At 46.4% G+C, this 24659-nt stretch overlaps 1 protein-coding gene and 1 long non-coding RNA gene across 5 annotated transcripts in view; one reads left to right on the forward strand and one right to left on the reverse strand.

Moving 5' to 3' along the window:
• The window catches only part of LOC128107018 (uncharacterized), a 76958-nt gene that overhangs the window by 23581 nt on the left and 28718 nt on the right, over positions 1–24659 (forward strand). The window lies entirely within an intron of this gene.
• The window catches only part of Clybl (citramalyl-CoA lyase), a 237850-nt gene continuing 235211 nt past the window's right edge, over positions 22021–24659 (reverse strand). For 2 of the 4 annotated variants that reach the window (XR_008216910.1, XR_008216909.1), the window contains exon 9: positions 22209–22321. Coding sequence is in view for 2 of the 4 variants with exons in the window: in XM_052732392.1 (XP_052588352.1) it covers positions 22218–22340 (123 nt within the window). In the remaining 2 variants the exon portion in view is untranslated. Of the gene's footprint in view, positions 22341–24659 lie in introns of all 4 variants that reach the window. The other 2 variants (XM_052732392.1, XM_052732393.1) reach the window with 2 other exon arrangements.

Consider the following 24659-nt stretch of genomic DNA (forward strand, 5'->3'; position numbering starts at 1 on the left):
TTGCTAAAATAGCATGTACCCAGAGCAAGATGAGGATAAAGGCCTTTCCAATGACCTCTGAACCAAAATAAAAATCAGACCTCAATGGTGACTGAGGGAAGCATTGGGATTTCCTTGAAGAGTATGGGACTTGTGTGAATTTACTCTCAGGCCTCACATCTTAGGAAGGAGGCCAGTTTTGTCGATGACCTGATGGGCTGCTGTGTGTTTAAACTATTCCATAACAGATTATTTGCCAATGGGAACAGAATGCCTTGGCACAGGATACCTTTGAGGAAGCTAATTCCACATTTCCAAATCATTTCCATGTCCTCCCAGTTTATATAGGTTTTCTCAAAGTCTATTAGCAAAATGTGAGAACTAGAAGTAGGCACTATTATGTTGTCTTCTGGTGTCTGCCAACCCCAAAGAAAGACCTAGACCTCAGAAAAGGTACGAGATATACAAGGAACAGAGAATGATGCCATGTTAGGGAAAGACAAAGAGATGAATGGAGGTCAGGGGATGAGGGAAGAAGTCCACTTCTGTCAGATACCCTTCTCCCTTGACCAAAGGGTGCTGCCCACCCAATCTTGGCTCATGGAGACAAGCCATCTTCTGGGCTGTTCTTCTGGTTTACCTGAAACCCCCAAACATCTGTGATGGGAAACAGTAGTACCATCAAAGGCTGAACTTGGCATTCATTTTTGGGGAACCAGTGATGGTCAACTCTATTCCCACCTTTCAGTTTAGCAAAATGGGGAACCTCTCCTGGGATTTGAATGGGGAATAAAGCCGTTCTCCTGAGGGATAAGGGGGGGGGGGTGTCTCTTAGTAACTGTGGTGGTGCTAACAGTTCTGTCATGGTAAAGGGGAATTTTGTTTGTTCACTCCAGGAAGCTCTTTGCACTGGGAGCAGAGAGCATTGGAGATGCTGACCCTTGGAAGCTCTGTTAAGAACATTTGTCTATCCGAAGTGGAAGAGAAAAGGGAACAAGACTTCCCAGCTCACCGGGCGGTGGTGTTGCACGCCTTTAATCCCAGCATTTGGGAGGCAGAGGCAGGCGGATCTCTGTGAGTTCAAGGCCAGCCTGGTCTACAGAGTGAGTTCCAGGAAAAGTGCAAAGCTACACAGAGAAACCCTGTCTCGAAAAAAAAAAAAGAATTTCCTAGCTCTACAGTTGCTTGTCTGAGGATGTTCCTGTTCCTATGAGACTAGGATTTCTATCCCTAGAGATCTCCATCAATGTCACAAATGTATCAGATCTGTCTAGTCTTGACCATATAGGGGATGCTCCATGAGTCCTGGGTGTATGTGTTTGGAGGTGGCATGGCATGATGGCAACAGCACCACTGGTCTCTGAAACACCTCTTTACCCAGGAGGAACTTTGCTCTTTCACCTTATTGCCATATCAGCCTACTCTAGCAGTGCACTGGCTGCAGCCACAGGGTGTGGGTAGTTCATGAGCCTATTAAATCTGGAAGTTTCCAATGTTCTGTCACGGACATTTTTTGGTGGGGTGGGGATCAAACCTGGAGGCAAGTGCTTTACCGTTACTTACAGTAAAAGGCTGGGGGGTTTCACAGACACAGCAGATTGAGACGCTTATTCAGTGTTTCTATACTCTTATCACTATCAAAGACAGAGGTCACAAATAAGTAAGGAATTAAGAGGAGGTTTATTCCAGGGCCAAAGCATGGGTTTGTAGGGTAAATGAAGGCTTCTAAAGAGAGTGCATCTCTGGAACCAGGGATAGCTTTTCTTTTCTTCCTTTTTTTCCTCTTTCTTTCTTTCTTTCTTTGTTTCTTTTCTTTTTTTTCTTTTTAAGCAAGCTTTCCTTTCATTCACAAATTAAGGCAGGCTGGGGAATAAGTTGGGAATTTCTAGAATGGGGAGGGGAGTTCTATTTTCTGCCATTCCATGGAACTTCCAGGATGAAGAATGGAATCAGATCCATGATAGGAGGCAGCAATTTTGCAAGACTAATGAAATTTGCCATTATAATGAAGTAAAGGACGGTGAGAGGTTGTCTCCGTCAGCCATGTGAGTCTCAGCTGGTTTTGGGCAGTCCTGCTGAAACACAATTCTACAGTTTCTTCAATCTCTCTCTCCACTTGCTGCTAGCCTCACTTTCCCCTGTGATGATCAAATCTATGTCACCACTGCTGAGCCACATACACAACTTGTTTCCTTCATTTAAACAACAACAATAGCAACAACAACAACACTTTATTTTGAGAAAGACTCTAAGTTGCCCAAGCTGGCCTCTAACTCATGACCCACTTGCCTTAGCCTCCTGAGTGCTAAGGTTGGAGCATGTACCACCATACCTAAATTTTACTTTTCTTACATTCAAAGAAATAAATGACAGCCTAGAGCAAAAAATGTAGGCAAATTTTGGATAGAGACAAGAGAAGGTAGAGCATCCTCTAGGCAGTCAAGACTGGAAGTGGTAGAGCATCCTCTAGATAGCCAGGTCTGGAAGAGGGAGAAGAGGCATGGGGCGTGGGGATCCTTTGGATAGTACAGTCTGTAGAGACAGGTAGAAGACTAGGCACCAATTTATGTGTGGAAAGCTGGAAGAGAGAAGCAAGGCAGGAAAGGTCAGGAGGCACTTCTGGGTTTTTCAGACCCTAGCTCAGAAGCAAATGGAGCTGGGACCTCTACTAGACCCCCCAAACAAACAAAACTGCGTGAAAGAGGGTAACAGTCTAGTTCTTAGCACCTGAGAAATTCAAGACATGTTTGTTGGATGGATGGATGGATGGATGGGTGGGTGGGTGGGTGGATGGATGGATGAATGGATGGATGGGTGGATGATGGATGGATGGATGGATGGGTGGGTGGGTGGATGGATGGATGATGGATGGATGGATGGATGGGTGGGTGGATGGATGGATGGATGGATGGGTGGGTGGATGGATGGATGGATGGGTGGGTGGATGGATGGATGGATGGATGGATGGATGGATGGATGGGTGGGTGGATGGATGGATGGGTGGGTGGATGGATGGATGTTTGGATGGATGGATGGATGGGTGGGTGGATGGATGCAACCAATTTTATTTTTATTTCTATTTTTCAAGACCAGGTTTCTCTGTGTAGCCCTGGCTGTCCTGGAACTCACTCTATAGCCCAGGCTGACCTTGAACTCAGAAATCCATCCACCTGCCTCTGCCTCCCAAGTACTGGGATTAAAGGCATGTGTTTCTACCACCTGGCTTATTTTTTAAATGGACAGAAGGAATACAGGTAGGAAATAAGAGAAAAGGAAGAGACTGTTATCCTGTTCTCTTTCCTTTCTCCCTGACCATGTTGGAAAAGCATGTCTTAGAGTTGTGAAAACTATACAATAGTAGATTGTGTAACAGATGAGAGGGGAAAAGGCCAGAACTTTTCAAATACAGCTAATTCATGGACTTGTAAATTATTTTAATTCATTTAATTTTTATGTGGTGGCCCTCCCTCAGCTCTATTCTTTGGGCAAGGCAATGCTGAAGAAATTGGGTCAGGAACCCCATCGGGCATTTCCTGCTTCTATCCCAGACATTGTCCTCATAGGTGAGACCGGACCAGGCTCACTAATATGAAAACCTGGAGCTGACTTTTAGGGAAAAGGAGCCTCCAAAGATGTTGTGATCCCCAAGGTGGGGTGTGTATATGTGTGTGCTCCCTGCCCTTCTCCCCACTAGCCTGTCTTTGAACTTGTGATCTTTGAGTCTTCTGTATTTCAACTCATCTTCTCTTGAGCAGAGGAAGCAGTAACTATCCTGCTTCATCACTAGTCCTGCCTTAATATGCTTTTGTGAAAAACGACTGGGTTAGAGTCATTATATTCAGGCTAGGCTGTTCACACTGACCTCATCTCTTGTGTCAAAATACAAGCCACCCTTCCACGGAGCGATCATTTTGAGCTCTCTCCTTCTTCCTAGTCCCCCCACCTTTGTTTTTTAAGTCAAAGCTGTTTTGTATTAGCGGAGCCACAAAACGATTTGCAAAATGAGAGGGCCTATCAGCTCAGTTTCTGGTCGCTGTGATATACCCTGACAAACAGCAACAAAAGGGAGAAAGGATTGATTTTCGCTCACAATTTCAGGTTACAGTCCCTTATTGCTGGGGAGGTCAAGGCAGCAGGCCCTTGAAGCATCCAGTCACATGACTTCCACAGGACCCAAACACAAGGAAGGGGGCCACGCACAGTGGCCTGGGTCTCCTCACATCAATTAACAAATGTAATTAAAACAGTCCCCTACAGACATGCCCACAGGCCACCCTGAGCATGACAATCCATCATTCAGTTCTTCTTCCCAGGTGATTCTAGATTGGGTCAAGCTGACAGTTAAAACCAACCATCACAGAGACAAACTATTCCAATTGTTAGAAGGAAATAAAAATAATTATGTGTGTCTGGCTGACGTTGGCTTTGGAGAATGTTTACTTGTAACCAGCAAGTTGGATGAGATGGAAGATGGAGAGCTAATCTTGGCTGTTCTGAGAGTGTACATCTCCTTACAACAGAACCACAATCTAAAGCCAACTAACACCATTTTGGGTTACACCTTCTGCATTCGTAAATAAAGAGATTAGCTTGGACCCCTCCATCCTGCATACTATGCAGGGTGTCTGGGTTTTTATAAGCCTTGCTGTGTAGGAACAGGCACTGGGGGCAACAGATGAGTCCTTACAAGGAAAAGCTGTGGGCATTGTGGGGCATGTGGGCTGGAAAGTCTAAAGTCTCCCTACACTTCTCTTTGCCTTTATCTTCTTCTCTCAAGTGATGATGCCTTTATGAACATATTGTTTTAAACGAGAAGACAGCAGATAACTATGCCCACTCTCTGTAGTCCTCATCCCCTGCAGTTCAGTGGTCAGCAGGTCCGTCCTGGCTGCAGGAGACTGTTAGGCTGCAGGGTCTCCTCGAAGACCTGCCTCCTCCTGCCTAATGACTCAGCGGTCAGTTTTCCTCTGTAAGAATTGCATGGAAAGGGCAGCACATGTCCAGTAAAACTTTCAGCTCTTTGAATAGTGGAGCCAGGTTCCAATCTGCTATGGCAGGCTTCCCTTGTTGCCATTACAAGAATTTCTCTGTCAGTGAAATGCTGGTAACAGTGATGACCAGTAATGCAGGTTTTAATCAGAAAATTTAATTTTGTTCACAATTCATGGTGTGTTCAGGGTGAGAAATGTTGCTTGCCACATGTACTTTCAGTACCCTGCTCTGTGCAAAAGGCATTTCAATTTATTTCACACCTTTCTTAGCAACAATACCCCATGCACTTGCTGGCAATAAGTGGCTGGAATTGCTCAGAAAGCCACTGAAGAGGATGTTCTTCAGGTCACTCAGGGATGCTTATTTGGAGCAATTAAAAGAAGAGATTTTCATAGTTTGTTTTTAAGGCAGATGCTCAGCTGGCCAGAATATCAGTGCTCAGCACTTCACTGAGCCGAGCGCTCGGTGCCCTGGTCTCTGGATGGCTTTGCTTCCCTGATTGACAGCTTCTGCCTCAGCTCTGTCTTCCCAAGTGGCTTGTAGCCTTCAGAAGAGTTGTCTGTTGTGAAAATGTCCACACATCTTTCACATGAAGAGCATCTACGTGCTTGAGAGCTGGCAACAGCCAGGGAGGGGCAGGCTGGCCAGGCCAGACTCTGGTAGGGATTTGTCTCAGCCATTCTTGATCAGAGGACTAAAGTCTGACCCACACCGATTCATGTATGGAGGAGAACAGACACACTAACTGTTCCTGGGAGACCAACAGATGCCACCTGTGGACCAGTTTGTTAAGTCTCAAGGGTATAGGACCAATTTCTTTAGAACAAGAAGCAGGACCATATGGTGGGAGATTCCCATAACCAGCTGAGAGCAGAGCAGGGCCTGATCAGAGCAGAAGGCAGTATAGAGGGAGGAGACAGGGTCAGAGGAGAGTCAGAGAGAGGAGGCAGAGTCAGAGAGAGGAGGCAGAGCCAGAGAGAGGAGGCAGAGTCAGAGGGGGAGGCAGAGTCAGAGGGGGAAGCAGAGCCAGAGAGAGGAGGCAGAGTCAGAGAGAGGAGGCAGAGTCAGAGGGGGAGGCAGAGTCAGAGAGAGGAGGCAGAGTCAGAGAGAGGAAGCAGAGTCAGAGAGAGGAGGCAGAGTCAGAGGGGGAGGCAGAGCCAGAGAGAGGAGGCAGAGTCAGAGGGGGAGGCAGAGTCAGAGAGAGGAGGCAGAGTCAGAGGGGGAGGCAGAGTCAGAGGGGGAGGCAGAGTCAGAGGGGGAGGCAGAGTCAGAGAGAGGAGGCAGAGTCAGAGAGAGGAGGCAGAGGGAGGAGGCAGAGGGGGAGGCAGAGCCAGAGAGAGGAGGCAGAGCCAGAGAGAGGAGGCAGAGTCAGAGGGAGAGTCAGAGAGAGGAGGCAGATGCAGAGGGAGATGCCAGGACTAAGCTTGGCCAAGAAGCCTGTCAAGGAGGGGTAATGAGCCCCAGAACTGAGCATGTCAGCTGAATGAGATCTACAAAATATAGCTAGAGAAGACCCTGTTCTCTGTGCGGCTCTGGTCTACTGGGCTCTCTCTCCATGCTCCTTCTCATCATTTCCCAGCAGGGTATGCGATGAAGTGTCCATATCTTCACCTCTATCCCTTCCCTCCTCACGGCTCTTCACCTCTTCCCAGGTATCGGAACCACTAACCAGACTTTCTCCGTATTAGAACCTGTGTTTGAGAGGTGGACAGGCAGAGCTGGCGCAGTTCAGCTAGGTCATTTACATGCATTGTCATACTGCATCCTGCTCAATCCAAAGAGGATGAGCCGCTTTATCTAAAGGAATGTGTAGGGGGTGGGGGAGTCTGGAGAGACAGCTCAGAGGTTGGGAACACATTTTGTCCTTCCCAGGTTCACTTTCCAGCATACAACCATCTATAACTCCAGTTCTGGGGATGTGATACACTCTTCTGACCTTCATGGGCACCAGGAGCACACACACATGGTGCACACACAACTGTGCAGGCAACACATTCATGCATAAAGTAAAATGAATATATATATATATATATATATATATATATATATATATATACATATACATATATACACACACACATACATACATACATACATACATTTAATTGAAGGAATGTAGGCTGTAAGGCCAAATTCAGACATTAGCAGACTATTTCTGAAGCCACACTCTTTCTGCAGCAGGGAGGCCAAGGGTACCCTCTGTACAAGCACCCTCCCTCTCTTAGGAGTGGGGCATTTAGGTGTTCTAGGAGCTGGGAGACTGATGTGGATAAGAGCAAGGAATCTTAGTCACTGAACTATCTCTCCCCATTCGGTCACCTCTTGAGGTGGTGGAGGTGAAGAGGAAGAGGGAGAGAGGAAGGGAGAAAGTGAGAGCCTGTCCCAGTAAGCACATGTGTGGAGGTCAGAGGAGCCAGTTCTTTCCATGTGGGTCTCAGGGTCATCAGGCTTGGATGCAAACACCTCTACCCGCTGAACCACCTCATTGGCCCAGAACTCAATGTATTAACTCATTCATTCAACAAACATCGACTATGGGCAGGCACCGCGCTAGGCGCCAGGGATGAGGAAAGCAAATGAACTTCTGGTTGAATTCCAACCTAATAAGTATGTGATAAGGAGAAGTGAGACAGCACTTGCCTGTCCTGTTTACTTAATTCTTCCTCACCCTGCAACCTCTCTGTCCCCTCCTTACCGCACTGTGTGAAGAGGTCATCCATTCCTGTGTTCCCTACCCAGGACATCGCAAGTGAGGGTAGCCAGCAGGCCCTATGGCTCCCTCCCTGGACCATAAGGCTGTTTCATCTCTGTTCCTCATATGAGAAGCTGCAGGCATTTGGACGTGAGGGCAGTGCACACTTGACTTCTGGGATGCCTTTGAAGGCCAGCCTATAACATGCTGCCTGGAAGTGGAAATGATCCCACAGTGAGTCAGACACCCCCATGTCCCCTGCATGGGGGCCGGGTGTATAAACAGAGCAGTGGCCCTCCACCCTGGAAGGCCCTAGAAGGGACCTTTTAGGATTCCTTTTCCTTCCTTTCTTTTCTATTTCTTGTTTTTCGTTGTTGGTTTTGGTTTTTTGAGACAGGGTCTCACTCTGTAGCTCTGGCTGTCCCAGAATTCGCTGTGTAGACCAGGGTGGCCTCGAACCCACAGAGATCTGCCTGCTGGGCCACCACTCCCAGCTAGGATTCCTTTTTCTATCACTTTCTACTACCAAGGCAGGGCCTCCAGTGTACCTGGACTTTCTTTTCTAGTCTCTGTCACTGCTGAGGTCCTGAACTGCTCTAAAATCCATTTTCTTGTCATTCTTGGGTATTTTGTGACACTCAGCCCAGCCTATGAGGCTGGTATTCTCATTGTCCCACCTGATAAAAGTAATACTGAGGCTCAGGGATATTAGTATGCAGGACAAGGTCTCTCAGCATTTCTCCTTAGCATTATGCATTTCTAACTTTTTACAAATCCTTTTTCTTTTTTTTTTTTTTTTTTTTTTTTTTTTTTGGTTTTTTGAGACAGGGTTTCTCTGTGTAGCTTTGCGCCTGTCCTGGAACTAACTTGGTAGTCCAAGCTGGCCTCGAACTCACAGAGATCCGCCTGGCTCTGCCTCCCGAGTGCTGGGATTAAAGGCGTGCGCCACCACCGCCCGGCTACAAATCCTTTTTCTTGAATAGCCAAATTCTTAGATACTTTTAAGTCTCCTCCTTTTTTTTTTTTTTTTTTTTTTCTGACCACCCAGTGCCCCTTTTAGTGGACCTTGGCTCTTGGCTAATTTCCATGTTTGTTTTAAGACATAATGAGCCGGGTGGTGGTGGTGGCGGCGGCGGCGGCGGCGGCGGCGGCGGCGGCGGCGGCGGCGGCGGCGGCGGCGGCGGCGGCGGCGGCGGCGGCGGCGGCGGCGGCGGTGGTGGTGCACGCCTTTAATCCCAGCACTCGGGAGGCAGAGCCAGGCAAATCTCTGTGAGTTCGAGGCCAGCCTGATCTATAGAGCGAGATCCAGGACAGTCACCAAAGCTACACAGAGAAACCCTGTCTTGAAAAAAACAAAAAAGAAAAGACATAATGAAGAGTAGTAGGAAGAAGTGGAGTAAGATCAAAGTAAGAAAAGCCTAAACTGAATACTGGCTTTCACAGCCAATAGAATTACTGCACAAAGGGAAGGTCTCGGCCTCCTCCAAAACACCTACCTTCAGGTCAGTAACACACTATCTCAACAGACTGAGGGAGTGAAAGTATTTTCTAAAAGAGTATTTTCTGAAGGTCCCGGCCTCATTAAGCTGGGAAAGGAATGACCAAACCGGGGTGTGGGGGGTGGTGTGTGTGTGTGTGTGTGTGTGTGTGTGTGTGTGTGTATGTGCGTGTGTGTGTGCGTGCTGCGTGTGTGTGTGTGTGTGTGTGTGTGTGTGTGTGTGTGTGTGTGTGTGTGTTTTGGCCTAAGGCAAATAACTGTGATCAAAGTTTCCTGCATCTCTGGGCCTCAGCAAACAGCCTAGGACCTGGCCCTCTAGTTAAAGTGACCAAGGCACTGAAGAGCCCCCCCCCCTGCCCCCCCTTCTCCCCCTGTCTTAGTGGCCCACAAGTAAGCAAACAAGCCCTGGGGCTGGGGAAGAGGTGGCCAGAGGACAGTGAGAGAATAAGGTTCCCCGTGCTATTTACTAAGACACTCCAAGCTGGGCTCCCTCCCACCCAGGACCCCCAGCGGAAGAAACCTAAGATACTATGCAAGGCCCAAGTCTACTAAGACCCTCAAGTCAGCTAAGTCTACTCAACAGCACTCAGGGTGATTAGGACTGTTTGTGAAGTGAGCTTCTAGGTATGGAGGGGGGCCTTAACAGGGGGGCCACATTGCAGAAACTTTAAGAGGCAGGCAGGCAGGCCAGCATACCCCAAACTCCCCAGCAATGTCTGCCTGGAAACCAACTCTTCAAATGCTGCTCAGCTTTGGAAGTGGATTTTCTTTTCCCGTGAAGCCTGGTGCCCACTCCTAGAATGGCAGTATGCCTCCGTGTGTCTGGACGCTGGCTGCAGCAGCAGAGGGTGTGAAGGTAGAAAAACCTACCATGCAAAAGGCAGGAAACAGAAATACTGTGTTTGGGATCTGGATCAGGAATCCAAATCAAAAGAGCACCATTGCCGACAGAAACATGCATTTCTAAAGATATTTATTTGAAAGTTTGGAAGAAAGCAAAGCTCATGCCCTGGGGCTTCTGGGAGTATGTACAAAATACAATAATTAAATTAAGTCCAGCAGTTAAAATTCCTCATAAAAAGAAAAAGCTGGAGTGCTTCCCAATGGGGAATGCTGGACTTAAAAGAAAGGTTTTACTCCATGGCCTGAAGGTCAACAAACTGGGGCTCCATGAGAATGTATAAAATTTCTTAAAGCGGGTCTTCCGTCTTTGTTTTGTTAAAAGAAAATAAAAGAGTGAAAAGGGACAAGTTTTGAAAATTCAAAAAAAAAATGAAGGTGCTGTCCTAAAATCGTCAGGATTTTTATACACGCCACACTGGAGGCTATGAAAACATGCTCTTTTTTCTGAGCAGTAATCAAACACATATGCCCTTCAAGAAGGAAGCAGGGGGAAAGGCCAGGGAAGCTTTTGAACAAATCTCTTTAGAATATATGCATTTTCAGAGGCACTACTTGCCAGTTAATTTTGAACATATTTACCTTTAATATTTCAATATCTTCACAAACACATTTCACATTTTGAAATGTCTTACATGATACAAAGACTGGTGCAGGGGTGTGTGTGTGTGTGTGTGTGTGTGTGTGTGTGTGTGTGTGTGATTTCATGAGGCAAAGTTATTAGGATGATCTTGTTGGGTTTGGGTCCCATCCTAAAATGGAATGTTTATCACAATTTGAAAATGTCTTTTTTTAGGAGGTGGGTGAGACAGGGTTTCTCTGTGTAACAGCTCTGGCTCTCCTGGAACTCACTTTGTAGATCAGGTTGACTTTGAACTCACAGAGATCTGCCTGCCTCTGCCTCCCATGCTGGGATCAAAGGTGCAGGCCATCACCACCCAGCGAAAATGTCAGGTTTTTTTTTTGTTTTTTTTTTTTTTACTTAAGAGATTTTCTATTCATTTTACATACCAATCACAGATTCCCATGTCCTCCCTCCTCCTACCTGAAAATGTCAGTTTTTATAATGATAATTTGTTACGGTTTCTGGTACTGTTCTCCCCAAAGAGGAATAAAGTTAAATGGAAATCAAATTTCACAAGCTTGATATAAATATCTTTATACCTTAATAAGTTATTCATAAATAATATAAATTTTACATTTTTAATTTTATAGAGATATAGAAGATTTCTATAAAGGTAAGCCTGATCATTTCTAAGCATCTTTCTGGGCTCCCACATGAGCTTCACACTATGCTCTCCTATAGCCTCTGCTAAAGCATTATGAAGCCGTAACCAGTCCGCTGTATCCTGCAAGCCCTAAACAGAGTTGAGTGATGCTGTCTTGCATGAAGACAGCATGATCAGATGTACCACATTAGGAAGAGCAACGATATTTAATTTACTGAATAATTAGTGGTCTCATTGTCATTTCGCCTTTGATTCTTAAAGTACAGCATTAGCTGTCCCCTGCACTCAGGGTCTCTCCAGTAAAATGGGCATAATGCACAGTTGGTGCCAAGTTCACAGTCAATGCAGGATTGTGGAATGTTCTCTAAGCAGTGGGAACTTCAGCTAGAATTACCTCCAAAACATGGGCTCAGAACTGGGGGTGGGGCTGCCTAATTTTCTTGCTTTCCTCTCTTGGAATTTGTGCCTTTGGAATTATGAAGGTGGGTGGGCCTTAGGGTAAAATTCTAAGGAAGAAGAGCAAGCCAACTGTAAGTACTCAGAGGGGTGAGACGGATTGAAGCCAGAAGACACAAAGAATTTTGAAGGCCTCGGGGGATGAGGTGGCAGGGGTCTGTGAAGCCAGGAGAAGCAAGCACAGCTGCCATCCTTGGGGTCTTGTCCTGAGACCGTCTCCCAGGACTGTTTTCCTAGAAGACTAAGACATTCTCTAGCGGTTCAGCTCAGCCCTGGTGGCAAATCCTGCAGCAGTCATGGTGTGTGTGTGTGGGGGGGGGGGGGGGGGACATGGTGTTTGTGGGTGACTGAGTCTCCTGTCTGTTTTTGAATGACAGTTATTTGAACTGAAATAGGTTCAGATGTCTTCACTAGCATTGGAGGGAAGCTGTGGTAGAAAAGGAAGCTTCCACTTTCGTTTGTGTGGTTTCAGGAACATCCTCTGGAGCGGCATCATCTCCGTAGACTGGTTGGAGAGATATTTAACGAGGAATTGTGACTCTGAGTTGGGAGTGTGTGGCTGGGTGGAGTGACCTGCAGACCTGTCATAGGTGCGGTTCTTCCTTCCTGCTGTACCTTGAGCAAGTCAACAGTCACACAGTGTCACCAGCACTGTGCTCTTCTGTGTGGATGGTGCCCCCTTTCAGCCGGGACTGGTACCGTATGAGGCCCCTAGGGCTTCCTTTTTTGTCTATGAGATCAGGGCCTTGGACAAAATGATGGAATTTGTTTATAGTCAAGCATCTCTAGCATTGAGATAAACTCCCACAGCCTGTAAACATGTCTAGGAGGTTGCTCACAGTGCATGAGGCTCTCCTGGAATGCACACGGCCATTGCCAGATCAATGTCTTTTCCCGTCAGAACATGTCTTTTCATCTTCCAACAGAAACAAAGGAGAAAACCAGGTTCATTAATAGAAATCAAAGCACACCTATACACCCATTTCTGGGGAGGAAAAGCAGGAGGATCACTCACTGGCATTTTTTTATAGTATTTTTATTTTATAATTAACTTAATTTCACATATTAGCCACGGATTCCCTTGTCCTCCCTCCTCCCACTGCCCAGCCCTCTCCCCAATCCACCCCCCACTTCCACCTCCTCCAAGGCAAGGTCTCCCCTGGGGAGTCAGCCCGGCCTGGCAGACTCAGCCAAGGCAGGTAACTCACTGGCATTGTAAGACCAGCCTGGTCAACATAGCAAGCTGTGAGCCAGTTGGCTGCACAGTGAGACCCTGTCTCAAACCAAAGATTCTAGGATCAATGCCTAGGAAAGGAAGAAGGGCGAAGGGTGGGGATGCAGGACAAGGACCACCCCACTGCAAAATAAATCACACATCAGGATACCCCTGCCCTAACACAGCCCCACACAAGCAAAGGCAAAGCTCCTTGTCTCTTAGTTGCGGCTTTGTGGATGCAGGCTGTTCTGGGAATAGCTAGGCCTCGGGCCATACACTGGGTGTGGATGCTCGAGGTGCTGGTAGCTGCAGGTCATGTCTCCCCAGCTGGCCTGGTGGAGGAGTCCTCAAAGGGCCACTTGATGGTGCATCTCTCTGACTGCCATATCTTCATGGCAGCTCTTGGAACTAGTGTTTCTTCTAGGAAAACTGAGGCTTGGAGAATGTCTAGTCTGAATGTAACCTAACTGATGAGTGAGAAAGCCAGGACCAGAAGTTAAATGATGGGGAGAGACTCCAGCCCTAGTTTAACAACAAAGACACTTTTTTGTTTTTTGTTGTTTTTCGAGACAGGGTTTCTCTGTGTAGTTATGATGCCTTTCCTGGATCTCTCTCTGTAGACCAGGCGGGCCTCGAACTCACAGAGATCCGCCTGCCTCTGCCTCCCAGAGTGCTGGGATTAAAGGTGTGTGTGCCCATCACTGCCCGGCCAACAAAGACACTTTTGATGGAGCTCATACCTGGGGGTGAGGAACAAGGACAGGAAAGCATTCAGAGGGGCATAACAATGTCCAATATGTGTACTGTGTGAGGACACACATCCCTAAGTAGGTCCTCCAGTAACAATCCCGTCCAGTGTACTGGGAGAGGCAGATCAGTAGGCCACCAGGGACCTGGAGGGCGCTCACAAACAGGCATGCCTAGAAAGGTTAGCTGTCTTGAGAATGGTGGAAACGGAGGTTGGAAACTCATGCAGAGAAGTTCATACAGTTAGAGAGGCAGGTGCTATAGCACCCAGTTGGGTTAAACCCCTGGGGGCGGGTTTAGGCAGGGCTCTGGATCCTGGAGGTCACAGCAGTCCATTGTCTTAGAAGAGCCTGGGAGAAGCATCACAGGGCTCCCATGAAAGCCTCTACAGGAATTCCAGTTCCTGGTAATCCTGTCATGAACTTTAGACTATTAGTACACTCACTGTGTGTGTGTGTGTGTGTGTGTGTGTGTGTGTGTGTGTGTGTGTGTGTGTGTGTGTCCGTCCATGGAGGTCTGAGTACTACTTTGGGCTCTTGTCTCTCCTTATCGAGGCAGGGTCTTTCTTGTTTCTGCCTCTATACAACGTATTACACACTAGGCACCCCAACCCCTCTGCCCCAGCTGCCCCATTTCTTCTGTTTGCACTTCCTATACAGCCAAAGGAGGACTGAGATTACAGATAAACCACTGCATCTGGTTTTTTTCATAGGTTCCAGGGATCAAACTCCGGTCATTGGGTTTGCTCTAGCAAGCGTTTTATGGGCTGAACCATCTATTCATCCCCCTCTACAGAAAAAACACAAGCCAGGGCTCACATGGACTGTTTTCCCTTCTTCCCTCCCTGGTACTTAGGAGCTAGGAAGCCAGATGCCTAGAGTATGAGTTCCTCTGAAAACACCACACAGAGCCATCGGAAGCCAGAACATTCCTTGTCTTTGTGATGTTATTTGTGTATCTAAATAACAAAGGCAATTTAGTTTATTGTTTAAGACAAAGAAAAAAACTGGGTTAAACCAGTTATTTGGCATCCTGAAGACCAAACTCCTGCTTGTGGGAAGCAGAAGAAACAAGCAGGACTATGACACACCCTTGGCCTGCCTTGCATCTCTCTTTCTTTAAACACTGCTTTCTCTTTCTTTCTTTCTTTCTTTCTTTCTTTCTTTCTTTCTTTCTTTCTTTCTTTCTTTCTTTCTTTCTTTCTTTCTCTCTTTCTTTCGTGTGTGTGTGTGTGTGTGTGTGTGTGTGTGTGTGTGTGTGAGAGAGAGAGAGAGAGGGGGGGGAGACAACTGGCAGGAGTTGGTTCTCTCCTCCCCTCATGTAGTAGGTCTCAGGGATCAAGCTCAGGTCCTCAGGCTTGGAGAAGGGTCTTTACCCGCTGAGGCATTTCACCAGTTACCTTTTGCCTTCTGGTCACAAGAGGGAATTTTGTCTATTGTTTTTGTCATTAGTGTGATGAAGTTTTGTTTTCCCTACAGTTCCTTGTAGATGTAACCAACCTTCTTATTAAATAAGAAACACAGAACCAATGCAAAGAAGAAAGCCAAGAGGTCAGAGCTAAGAGCTAAAACCTTACCCTTCCTCCTGCGGTGGTCCTACCTCTCCGAACCAGAGCTACCCCTGTGTTAAAGTCTTTATATAGAGTTCCTGTTCTGCCTTCTCATTGGTTGTAAATCCAACCACATGACCGCCTCCTCACGGCCTGTCTGTATAGGCCTCCAGGTTTTCCATGATTGGTATTGAGATTAAAGGCATGTGTATCCAATAATGGCTGTATCCCTGAACACACAGAGACTTACCCAGCTCTGCCTACCAAGTGCTGGGATTACAAGCGTACGCCACCACTGCCCTGCTTTCCTATGGCTTGCTAATAGCTCTGACCCCTGGGCAACTTTATTTATTAACATACAAATAACATTTTAATACAAATAAAATATCACCATAGTTCCTCCCACACCCGAGACTAGGGAACATGTCTTTTTTTTTTTTTTTTTTTTTTTGTATACCTACAAGGAATCTACAGCAATATAACAATATAAGAATTGGCTTGGGTGGGGTAGGGGGCTGGGATATTAGAGTCTTTAATCCCAGCAGCAGCAGGCAGCGTTTAAGGCTAGCCTGATCTACAAAGCAACTTCCAGGCCAGTCAGGGCCACAGACAGACCATGTCTCACACAGCTGCTCCCACCACCACTCACCCAGAATTGGCTGAGACCAGTGGAAAGTCCACCATAATCACTGAGCCGGTTACTTAAGAGACCATCAACTTTGTCTTTAGAGTGCCGTGGTTCTGTCTACTCTTTCAGGTAGCTCCCAAGTAAGAGGTCACATATGAGAAAGTTACCTCACCTTGGCCAATCTCTTGTTGTGTCTGAGCACAGCTTTGCAGTTCCCTGTGCATGGTCTAGGGAGAAAAAGGAGGCACCAGGCCAGCAACTAGTGGGTTCCCTAGACAAGTCTGTGGAGCCATGTGCACGCTACCGAAGGGCTGACCTCATTCCTCAGACCTCAGGCTGGCTCTGCCTGGTTCCCACACTGCATTCTGCCATAGACCCTATCCTCCAAGCAAAGGGACACAGAGGAAAAAAAAAAAAGAGTATGGGTTGATGGATTTCCAAATGTTTTAAATTCTTAATTCAAATATCTGTTCTTATAACCACTGTGGCCAACAGTCTGTGTTTTAATACATAGCATTATTTTATGGATTTGTTCCTTCCTGGACATCCAACAGGCTTATTATTTATTTATTTAAGACAAGGTTTCACTACGTATTTGTTTGTTTATTGAGACAAGGTCTCACTCTGTAGCCCTAGCTGACCTGGAACTCACAGAGATCCACCTGCCTCTGCTTCTCAAGTGCTGGGATTAAAGGCTGAGCCACCAAACTCAGTCTAAACAGGCATTTCAACTAAAAGAGAATTTATCTGTGGATAGCCCTGTGACTTTTGGACAGCTGTCTGGCATCTAGTGAACTCAACAGATATTGGCTGAATATGAATTTTGTTGAATGTTCATGAATGCAGATTCCCCATTAAAAACTTCAAGGGAGTTCGAGGCCGGCCTGGTCTACAGAGAGTTCCAGGAAAGGCGCAAAGCTACACAGAGAAACCCTGTCTCGAAAAACCAAAAAACAAAACAAACAAACAAAAAATCTCGGGGGAATATATGTACTCAGCAAAGTTCTGCTTCTTTGTTAGCCTGCGGATTAGAATTTGTGGTGTTCTCTCACAGATGTGCAAAGAAATCCAAAGCTGCTTGCTGCATCCCGGGGAATCTTAGCCAGAAAGCTGTCCCTTTTCCGCCTGATTCATACGCCGGGGTAGGAACCAGAGGACCTCGACTGAATGGTTGAAAAGGCTGAAGACCTGGTCCTCTCAGGTTCCTTAGCTCACAAATCAGGTCATCTTTAAGGAGTGGAACTCAGAACCAGTACACCAGGGCCCATAGGACTCGCCAGGCATTGAAGGCTCCCCCAGAATTTGTCAGGAGCCAACTTCGGTGTTGTTGACACACCCAGGCGGCGGGTTCCCAGTACCGGCTATGGGCCCCACGCAGGTGTCCGGTCTATGCGCGGGGTGCTCAGGGGCCCAGGAGCCCCGAGAGAGACGTTATTGTTACACTGTAACGAGTCTGATTAACACGCTCCTGACACTTTCTCTTAGTTTCTCCGGCTCCTAGCAACCGCGCACAAAGGCGAGGGATTGTTCCTGGCTCCGCGGGGACACGGGGCAGCCTTTGATCTTGTACCATTACAGCCTGGCTGCGCGACAGGCTCGCGGGGTCCGGGAGGCCTGAAGTCCCCGCCACTGGGCCACTGGAATCCCCACACTGCGGCCGGGGCCTGGCCCCGAGGGCCGCTGCCTCCCTCCTCCCAGGACTGCTACACTACACTCGCGTAACTCATCGCGAAGGGAAGGGCAGCAGCCTCCCAATGGTGCCCGGAGCCTGCTGGTATCTGCCCCAGGGCAATGCCTTGCCCTTCCCGTAGGAAGCAGCGAAAGGAAAAATAAAGGAAAAAATTATATATATTATAAAGGAAGGACACAGTTACATAGTCCCCCAAAACGTAATAACCCGCTTAGATGAAACTGAGTGGATCGCCACAAACTCTGCGCACCCAGGAGGAGTTCGGTGCCTTTCCAGCGCTTGCTTTGTGTCACTGGCAATTCTTATGGATTTTGAAGGAGGTGTGCTGTCAAATAATTACTGGAATTTAAACAAACGTCTCCACCAACGACAAAAGTCATCACGACAGAAACGCGAAAAGCTGCTGTGTCCCACTGTGTAAGTTTTACAGGCACTAAGCTGGGTATCCGAAAGTAATTTCCTTTCCAGTTCGGTCGCTTTCTTAGCCATCCCTCCCCTGGCCTCAGTTTAAAACAGGGAGTGGAAAGAAAGAGTTAGGCTTTAGCATTTCAATGTTAGGGTCAGGTAATTACTTCCCCTAAATTGCAAAGTGAAGGCCTTGCAGGGGGCGCCCCCGGGAGAGGTCGTTGTTCCCAAGTCCTGCATTTACAGACCCGTCCCGTGACCTCCGCCAGTATTAATATTCACAAGTTCCCATCGAAAAACCTTATGACCGGTTTTGTTCCTTCAATTGCTTTTCTAGCACTAGAGGGTAAAAATAAAAATAAAAACCCAGAGGATTCAAAACAAATGCAGCTCTAAAAGCAGAATGTCCTGAAAAAAAAAAAAAGAAAGAAAAGAAAAGAAGGAAGAGGGGTGGAGAGCCGGTATTCTTTCCGCTCCCTGTGACAACTTAGAAAATTCCACAGTCTCTAAAGAAAGTCAGTTTCCCTAACTCCCACAAAACTATTGAGTGCAAAGGTGTTCCAGGCGATAATGACTTCTATTTTAGAGAGCGGAACACCGCATGGTTGGTTCTATTTACCCAGAAAAATATGTCAGGCAATCGGAGACTTTTTAAATCCAAACTACAGGCAGTGAAGTCTTCATCCCGGGAACACTATTTCCCCGGCTTTCTTGAGAGCAGTGGGAGTCAGCGCGGCGGACAGCTGAAGGCTCAAGAAACTCCCTGACTTGCCGTCCCAGCCGGTGCCTCATCGGCCGGAATTCCCCTCACCCTTTCAATAAAACATGACTGTACAGATACAACCCTCTATACATTAAAATGAGTTTGTCACAGATTGTCATTAAGACCTCAGTAAAACAATGAAGACATTATTGGGTCCCCCCCCCCCTCGGGCAAGGTATTAAAGGAATAAAGCAATCTACACCACACGGGTCCTATTGAGATTAATGAAAAAATTATGCAAAAAAAATTGCAATTTCATTTTCCCGTGACGAGGTTTTGCGTCGATCCAGTCAGTCTTGCTTCGCACCTGATGATTTATTAAACTAATCTGTGGCGATCAACCGCTGATGTTCTCAACTCAATCTTGTCCTGGCTCATTTTCTAAGTAATTGTTTCTCATTAGTTCTGATAATGTTTTAATAGTGTTATCCATAATTTAGCCCCCTAGAATTAATAACAAGGGGGGTGATATGGCAAAGTGGCTGCCATGAGCTACACAAAAATATAAACAGGTAATTTTTTTAATTAATCTGATGAGCAGCCAAGTCCCCTTCCTGTGTTCCCTTCCCAGCAAAGAGTATGAAGGCCCACTTCATCTCCCCTGTCTGTATCCCTACAGCAGGGTTTAGACAGGCTCACTCAGCCCTGGCAACATTTCTCTTTGCCCTGCTCCGTCACCTACACACGGTACTAGGGATGTGGATGGAAAAATTGGGGTACCTGCCTCCTAGCTTCTCTGTGTTTTAGAATTCTGACTCCTAGGGAGTGAGGTCCCACAGGACTCTGGTGGTCACTGACCTCTCTCTTCTGGGGCCCTTGTTAGGGTGCCTGCTCAGAGACTGGCAATCGGCCCACAGCTTTGTCTCCTGTGGGCCCCAGTCTTGTGGTCCTACCATAAATGGGGATCTCTTGGTTATGAAGATGATCAGCCTCATGTCTGAGAAGGCTTAACCAATGAGGTGGTTTTGAGCTTGTTACAGTCGTGCACATCTGTAATCTCAGTACTTAGGAGGAGGATGAAGGAGAACTCCATGAGTTTGATGATAGCCTGGGATACATATCAAGACTCTGCTTCAAAATCAAAACCAGAACCAAACAGGGTGCTTTTGTATGAACAAGGAAGTTGGTGACAAGGACTCAGAGACAGTCCAACATGGTAGGGACCCAGGAGTCCATGGCCCTGCTGCTGTGGAGTGGGAGGACTTACTAGGCCCAGCTTTTCTTGAGGACTCTGTGGCTTCTATCATATGCAGGGGACGGGGGGGGGGGGGGGGGGGGGCAGGGGGAGGGGGGGGCTTCCTCAGAGGGAGACCCTGACTTGAGGAGGTCCAACCTGTATGGGCTTGGGGGCGGCCTGCATTGCTAGGGTAGAGGCCAGAACATGTACCCTCTGATTTTTTGCAGCCAAAGGCTTATCTGAATCAAAGCTGTTTCTGACACACGTGTGTGTGTGTGTGTGTGTGTGTGTGTGTGTGTGTGTGTGTGTGTGTGTGTGTTCACATGTACATCAAGGCCCTCTGTTCTCTTCTGGCTTGTGAGCAGCCTTCCTAAGTCTTTGTTTTACGCAGAGACCAGTGTGGACTCCTATGGTTCTAGCTTACTCTGCGTACACTTGACTTGATTCCAGATGCAACATGGGGACTTGGGGATGCTTCTCACCCAGAAATACAGTCCAATGCCCCTGTCCGCTGTCCTGAAGCACCATCGCCCGGAGGACAGCTCCTCCTTCCTACTCCCACCAGCTTCTCCAGAAACTTTAGGGTGGCAAGGTGTGGCCCAAATGAGAAATGATGACTTCTTAATGAAGACCTTCATGGGGAAGGGGAAACTCAGGGTCCAAAGCAGGTGGCCTCAGCCCGGCAGCCTCATTTCTGTTTAAGAGCTAGCCCCTCAGGTTTCCTGCTTGTGAATATTCATATCTCAAGAATATGTTTCTCCAGCTCTATCAGTTCTGGGTCTGGTTTAGCCACTTGCCAGTCAGAGCGTGGTCTTCCCCTTCCTACTGGGGTTCATGGTGGTGGTAACAGTGGTTTCTGGCCTGGCGCTGGTGTGATGATACGGCATCCACCTCGTATGGCTTTCTGTAGGAACTGAAAGGATCAGGGTGAAAAGTAGGCTCCTGGATGGGGCACACGCCAGAGGCCATGAAGGGAGTGCACCAAAAGGGCCTAGGAGAAGGAGAAAAATGAAACTGGAAAACAACTGTTTTCTATTTACAAATTTAAATAAACAGAACAGCCTTCCCCTGCCGTGTGTGTCTAAGAGGAGCAGCCACGCTGCTGAGTAGGTCATGAAAAGGTTGGTGTGGAGTTTTAAACTTCCCATTCTGTTAATTTCTTAAAGAACAGTGGTCTAGAGTCTCCACACAAAAGCTCATGATTTAATGAGGAAGAGAAACAAAATCTCTGCTTGTTGGTGTTTCAAACTTCATTGGCGTCCTCTGGCACGCACAAGTTGATCCTCTGAGGCTTCAATACCCTTTCGCCTTCAATATAAGAGTACATGCTGAATAGGGAACAATGGCTGGTTGTTATGTTTGTTTACCCTTCCTACAAGCTGGGTTAACCTCTTCAAAACAGCTTTACTAAGCCCGTTAACCACACCACCCATATGACCCACAGCCTCATCTCTAATGTGATGCAAATCTTGCAGGGGGCCATATGCACCAGCCCCGTGGCTTTGTGTCCTCTAGACATACAAGTTTATGGCTGAGGGAGTCCTATCTTGGCCCTACATTTACAGGGAAATGGCCTCAATGGCGAACAGTTAAGCAGGAAGATAACGGGGAAAATGAACGGTCTTGTTTTCCCTGCATTGATTTTTTTTTTAATTGCCAGTAACTGTTGACCTCAAGTATTAGCCCAAGATGAGAGCTTTCAGGGTCACCATATGGATGGAGCATTTGGGGGACAGTGGCTCCCCCAGGAATCCGTTTGAAAGTTGAATTTTTTAGAAGCTGTCTTTTATAAGTCAATATAATACCTAACATTTTCAATGTCATCTTCATCGTTTGATCTGATTACTCACAAAAGTGCTAAAACCTTGATTTTGATATTATTCTTTAAAAACTTAGCCTTAAAATTAGCTGTAGTGTCCACTATATAAATGAATAATATTGGAAACATTTCCTAAGAAAAGAAGAATGGGGAGAGTATATATAGACCAGAATACCTGTTTCATTGAGGACTTAACTTCTCCCTATCCATCTTTCCTCCCCATGAAACAAATAAACCCGTATTTTATAACACATTAATAGACAACAGTAAAACCATGAGCTTAGATTCCAAAGGAAGAAAGTTTATTTTTAGAATAACTGGTCAGTAAGACACAAGGGGAGGGTGGGAGTCGTGACTAACATGAACTGTAAATGAAACAAGGTCCCGATCTGGCATGCTAGCAAGCTGCCCTGGGTACTGTGGTTTGTCTTTAAGAAACCCACTGTATCCATTCAGCCCGCCTGAGGAGGCCTTCATTTAACAGATCATTTTTCCTTGATGGATGTGGCAAGCGTAACAATGTTGTGGGCCTGCTTCAGTAATGGCATGTCGATCATACTTCCTCGGAAAGTAAAGGCTCCCTGGAAAACAGAATACAAACTTCCTGAAAGAATGCTTGAAAATTACAGGCTTCTCTTCTTGCGTACACTCTTGTACCACGAGAACATTTTAGATCCCACCTGAGGTATGCTGACTTTCCTGCCCAACTTTTGAGAAAAACCAGAGCAAATTGCAGGGGAAAGATTTCTTTTTATCCTCCTACAGAGGCAGGGAAGGGGAAAAAAAATCCTTCAGCATTTAATGGAGAGGAAAAAACACATCAGACACAAAACATGGCAAACTGTTTGTTTCACTCTTAAAAATATCAAACGGAAAACAACTGTGGAAGACAAATTTAAATACTTCCTTATTCCATTCTGAAATATTATGTGGGACTTTGAAGCAGTAATATGCTCTGGTGAATGATTATTGTTTATGAAAAGTGCATTATCAGCTTAATAAATGCTTCCTTCTTTGCCAGACATAGTGAAGCTGTTAGTTACTCCAGGGTGACGAGAAAATGTGAAGTCGACTAGAATGAACAAAAGAGATCATGCCACTGGACATGCAAGTCAATGACAAAGTGGTCACTCTTTGTCTATTGACCAGACTGGGAGATGTATCTGCCCCCCAACCCCTGTGAACCCCTATCTTGCAGATTCTTTACTTCTTAAACCTTCTGCAAATACCCACTCATTGTAGCATGTGATAGGAGCCCTGTTCTAGGTTGGGACACTCGGGCCTACAGTAGTGATCTTCCAAAGTTACATGACTGGGAAGGGTTAGAGTCACAGGTAACAGCAAGTCTACCAACTTCAAGCCTTCACTGGAACCAAAAGAAGGAAAATTCAACTGATGGAAGGTAGCATACCCAGATCCCATAGTATCACCTAAGTGTTTGTGTTCTTGTTGGCTTTGAGTTTTGTTCTTGTTTCTCTCTAACATAGGCTGCCCTTCAGTTCAAGGCAATCCTTCTGCTTCAGTCTTTCAAGTGCTAGAATTACAGCTGTGAGTTACCATATAAGGTTTCATGTGCTTTCTTCATTGTTGTTTTTGAGACAGGGTCTCATTATGTAGCCCTAGCCTGGAACTTGCTATTACACAAGGTTGGCTTTGAACTCATAGAGCTCTGCCTGTCTCTGCCTCCTGAGTGCTGAGATTAAAGGTATGTGCTACTATGCTTGCTTTTTCAATAGGTTTTTAAAAATTATTTATCTTTGAAGTGCTAGAGCTGAGGCTTGGACCCTTCTAGACAATGGCTCTACCTCTGAGCCACACTAGTCCAATCTAATCACTTCTTTCACTTTCTTTTCACTTGTTGTCAAGGATGTGCCCAAAGAGACAGCAGGAGCTCCTAGAGATCCATCCTAACCCTTGCCCGTTCATTTGTAAATAGCACAGCCCATTTCCTATTTCATAAGCCAAAGTACAGCTTGTCAATAATCAGCATTGCCCTCGCTGCTCCTGCACAGGGCTTCTGGGATGGGCATGCTGGGAGCTACTATGAGGGTTATGAGATAGGCACAAAGAGTGTGCTTGTAGGATGGAAGTAAACAACAAAACATGGCAGAGAATCTTGGGCGATAGCTTCAGATTTTATCTTTCAATAGAGAGAAATTAAAAAGTCTACATAACCAGATTTTTTTCCAGAAATGCCTGACCCTCTTAGCCTTAGAATGATGAATCTGACTCTTAGGCACACCTGTGTGATCTAAAATCCTGTATTTGGGTCACTTTTCTGATCCTCTCTCTTTTACCATTTATACCCTTCAATTGGCCTTTGGCCCATTCCATATAGCCTAGAGCTAATTTGGGTCATCTAGGACCATGATGAATTTTATGAATCTGGTTGGGGAGGTTCCCCAGGTTAGCATTCCATGGAGATCAGGGTGTGGGTCCCATGCTGTTTTACAAGGCAATAGTCTAGTTTTCCTATTGGAGTAAATGAGGATACACAAGGGCCTCTTCGTTACCGCCCACAGTGGATTATGGCCCCTGTAAAACAGTGCATCTGTCCTTCCACGGTTTAACTAACAGGCTGGAGAGAGAAAGTTGGCGTAGCCGCACATGAAACAAAACAAACAGACAAAAGAATGGTGAGCCCTGAATCAAAGGTGATGCCTTTGCGTTTAGACCATGGCTCCTGAAACTGTATTGCCTTCCCCAAGCACACCAGAGATGAGAAATACTTCCAGCTGCTTTTCAAGACCTGGAGAGAGAAAGAACACTTTTTTTTTCATGTAGAGGTATCTCTGGCTTGATCTCCTTTATTATAGTGGAAAACAAAATGTAGTATCCTTGTTCTCTTTCCTTTACCTCTGGAAATTGATGACTCCGATGTTCAGAACTGGAGGATCTGGCAAGAATATCCATATGCCT

This window comes from Peromyscus californicus, unplaced genomic scaffold (assembly GCF_007827085.1).
Source record: "Peromyscus californicus insignis strain IS unplaced genomic scaffold, ASM782708v3 Scaffold_12__1_contigs__length_115047231, whole genome shotgun sequence".
Taxonomy (NCBI): Eukaryota; Metazoa; Chordata; class Mammalia; order Rodentia; family Cricetidae; genus Peromyscus; species Peromyscus californicus.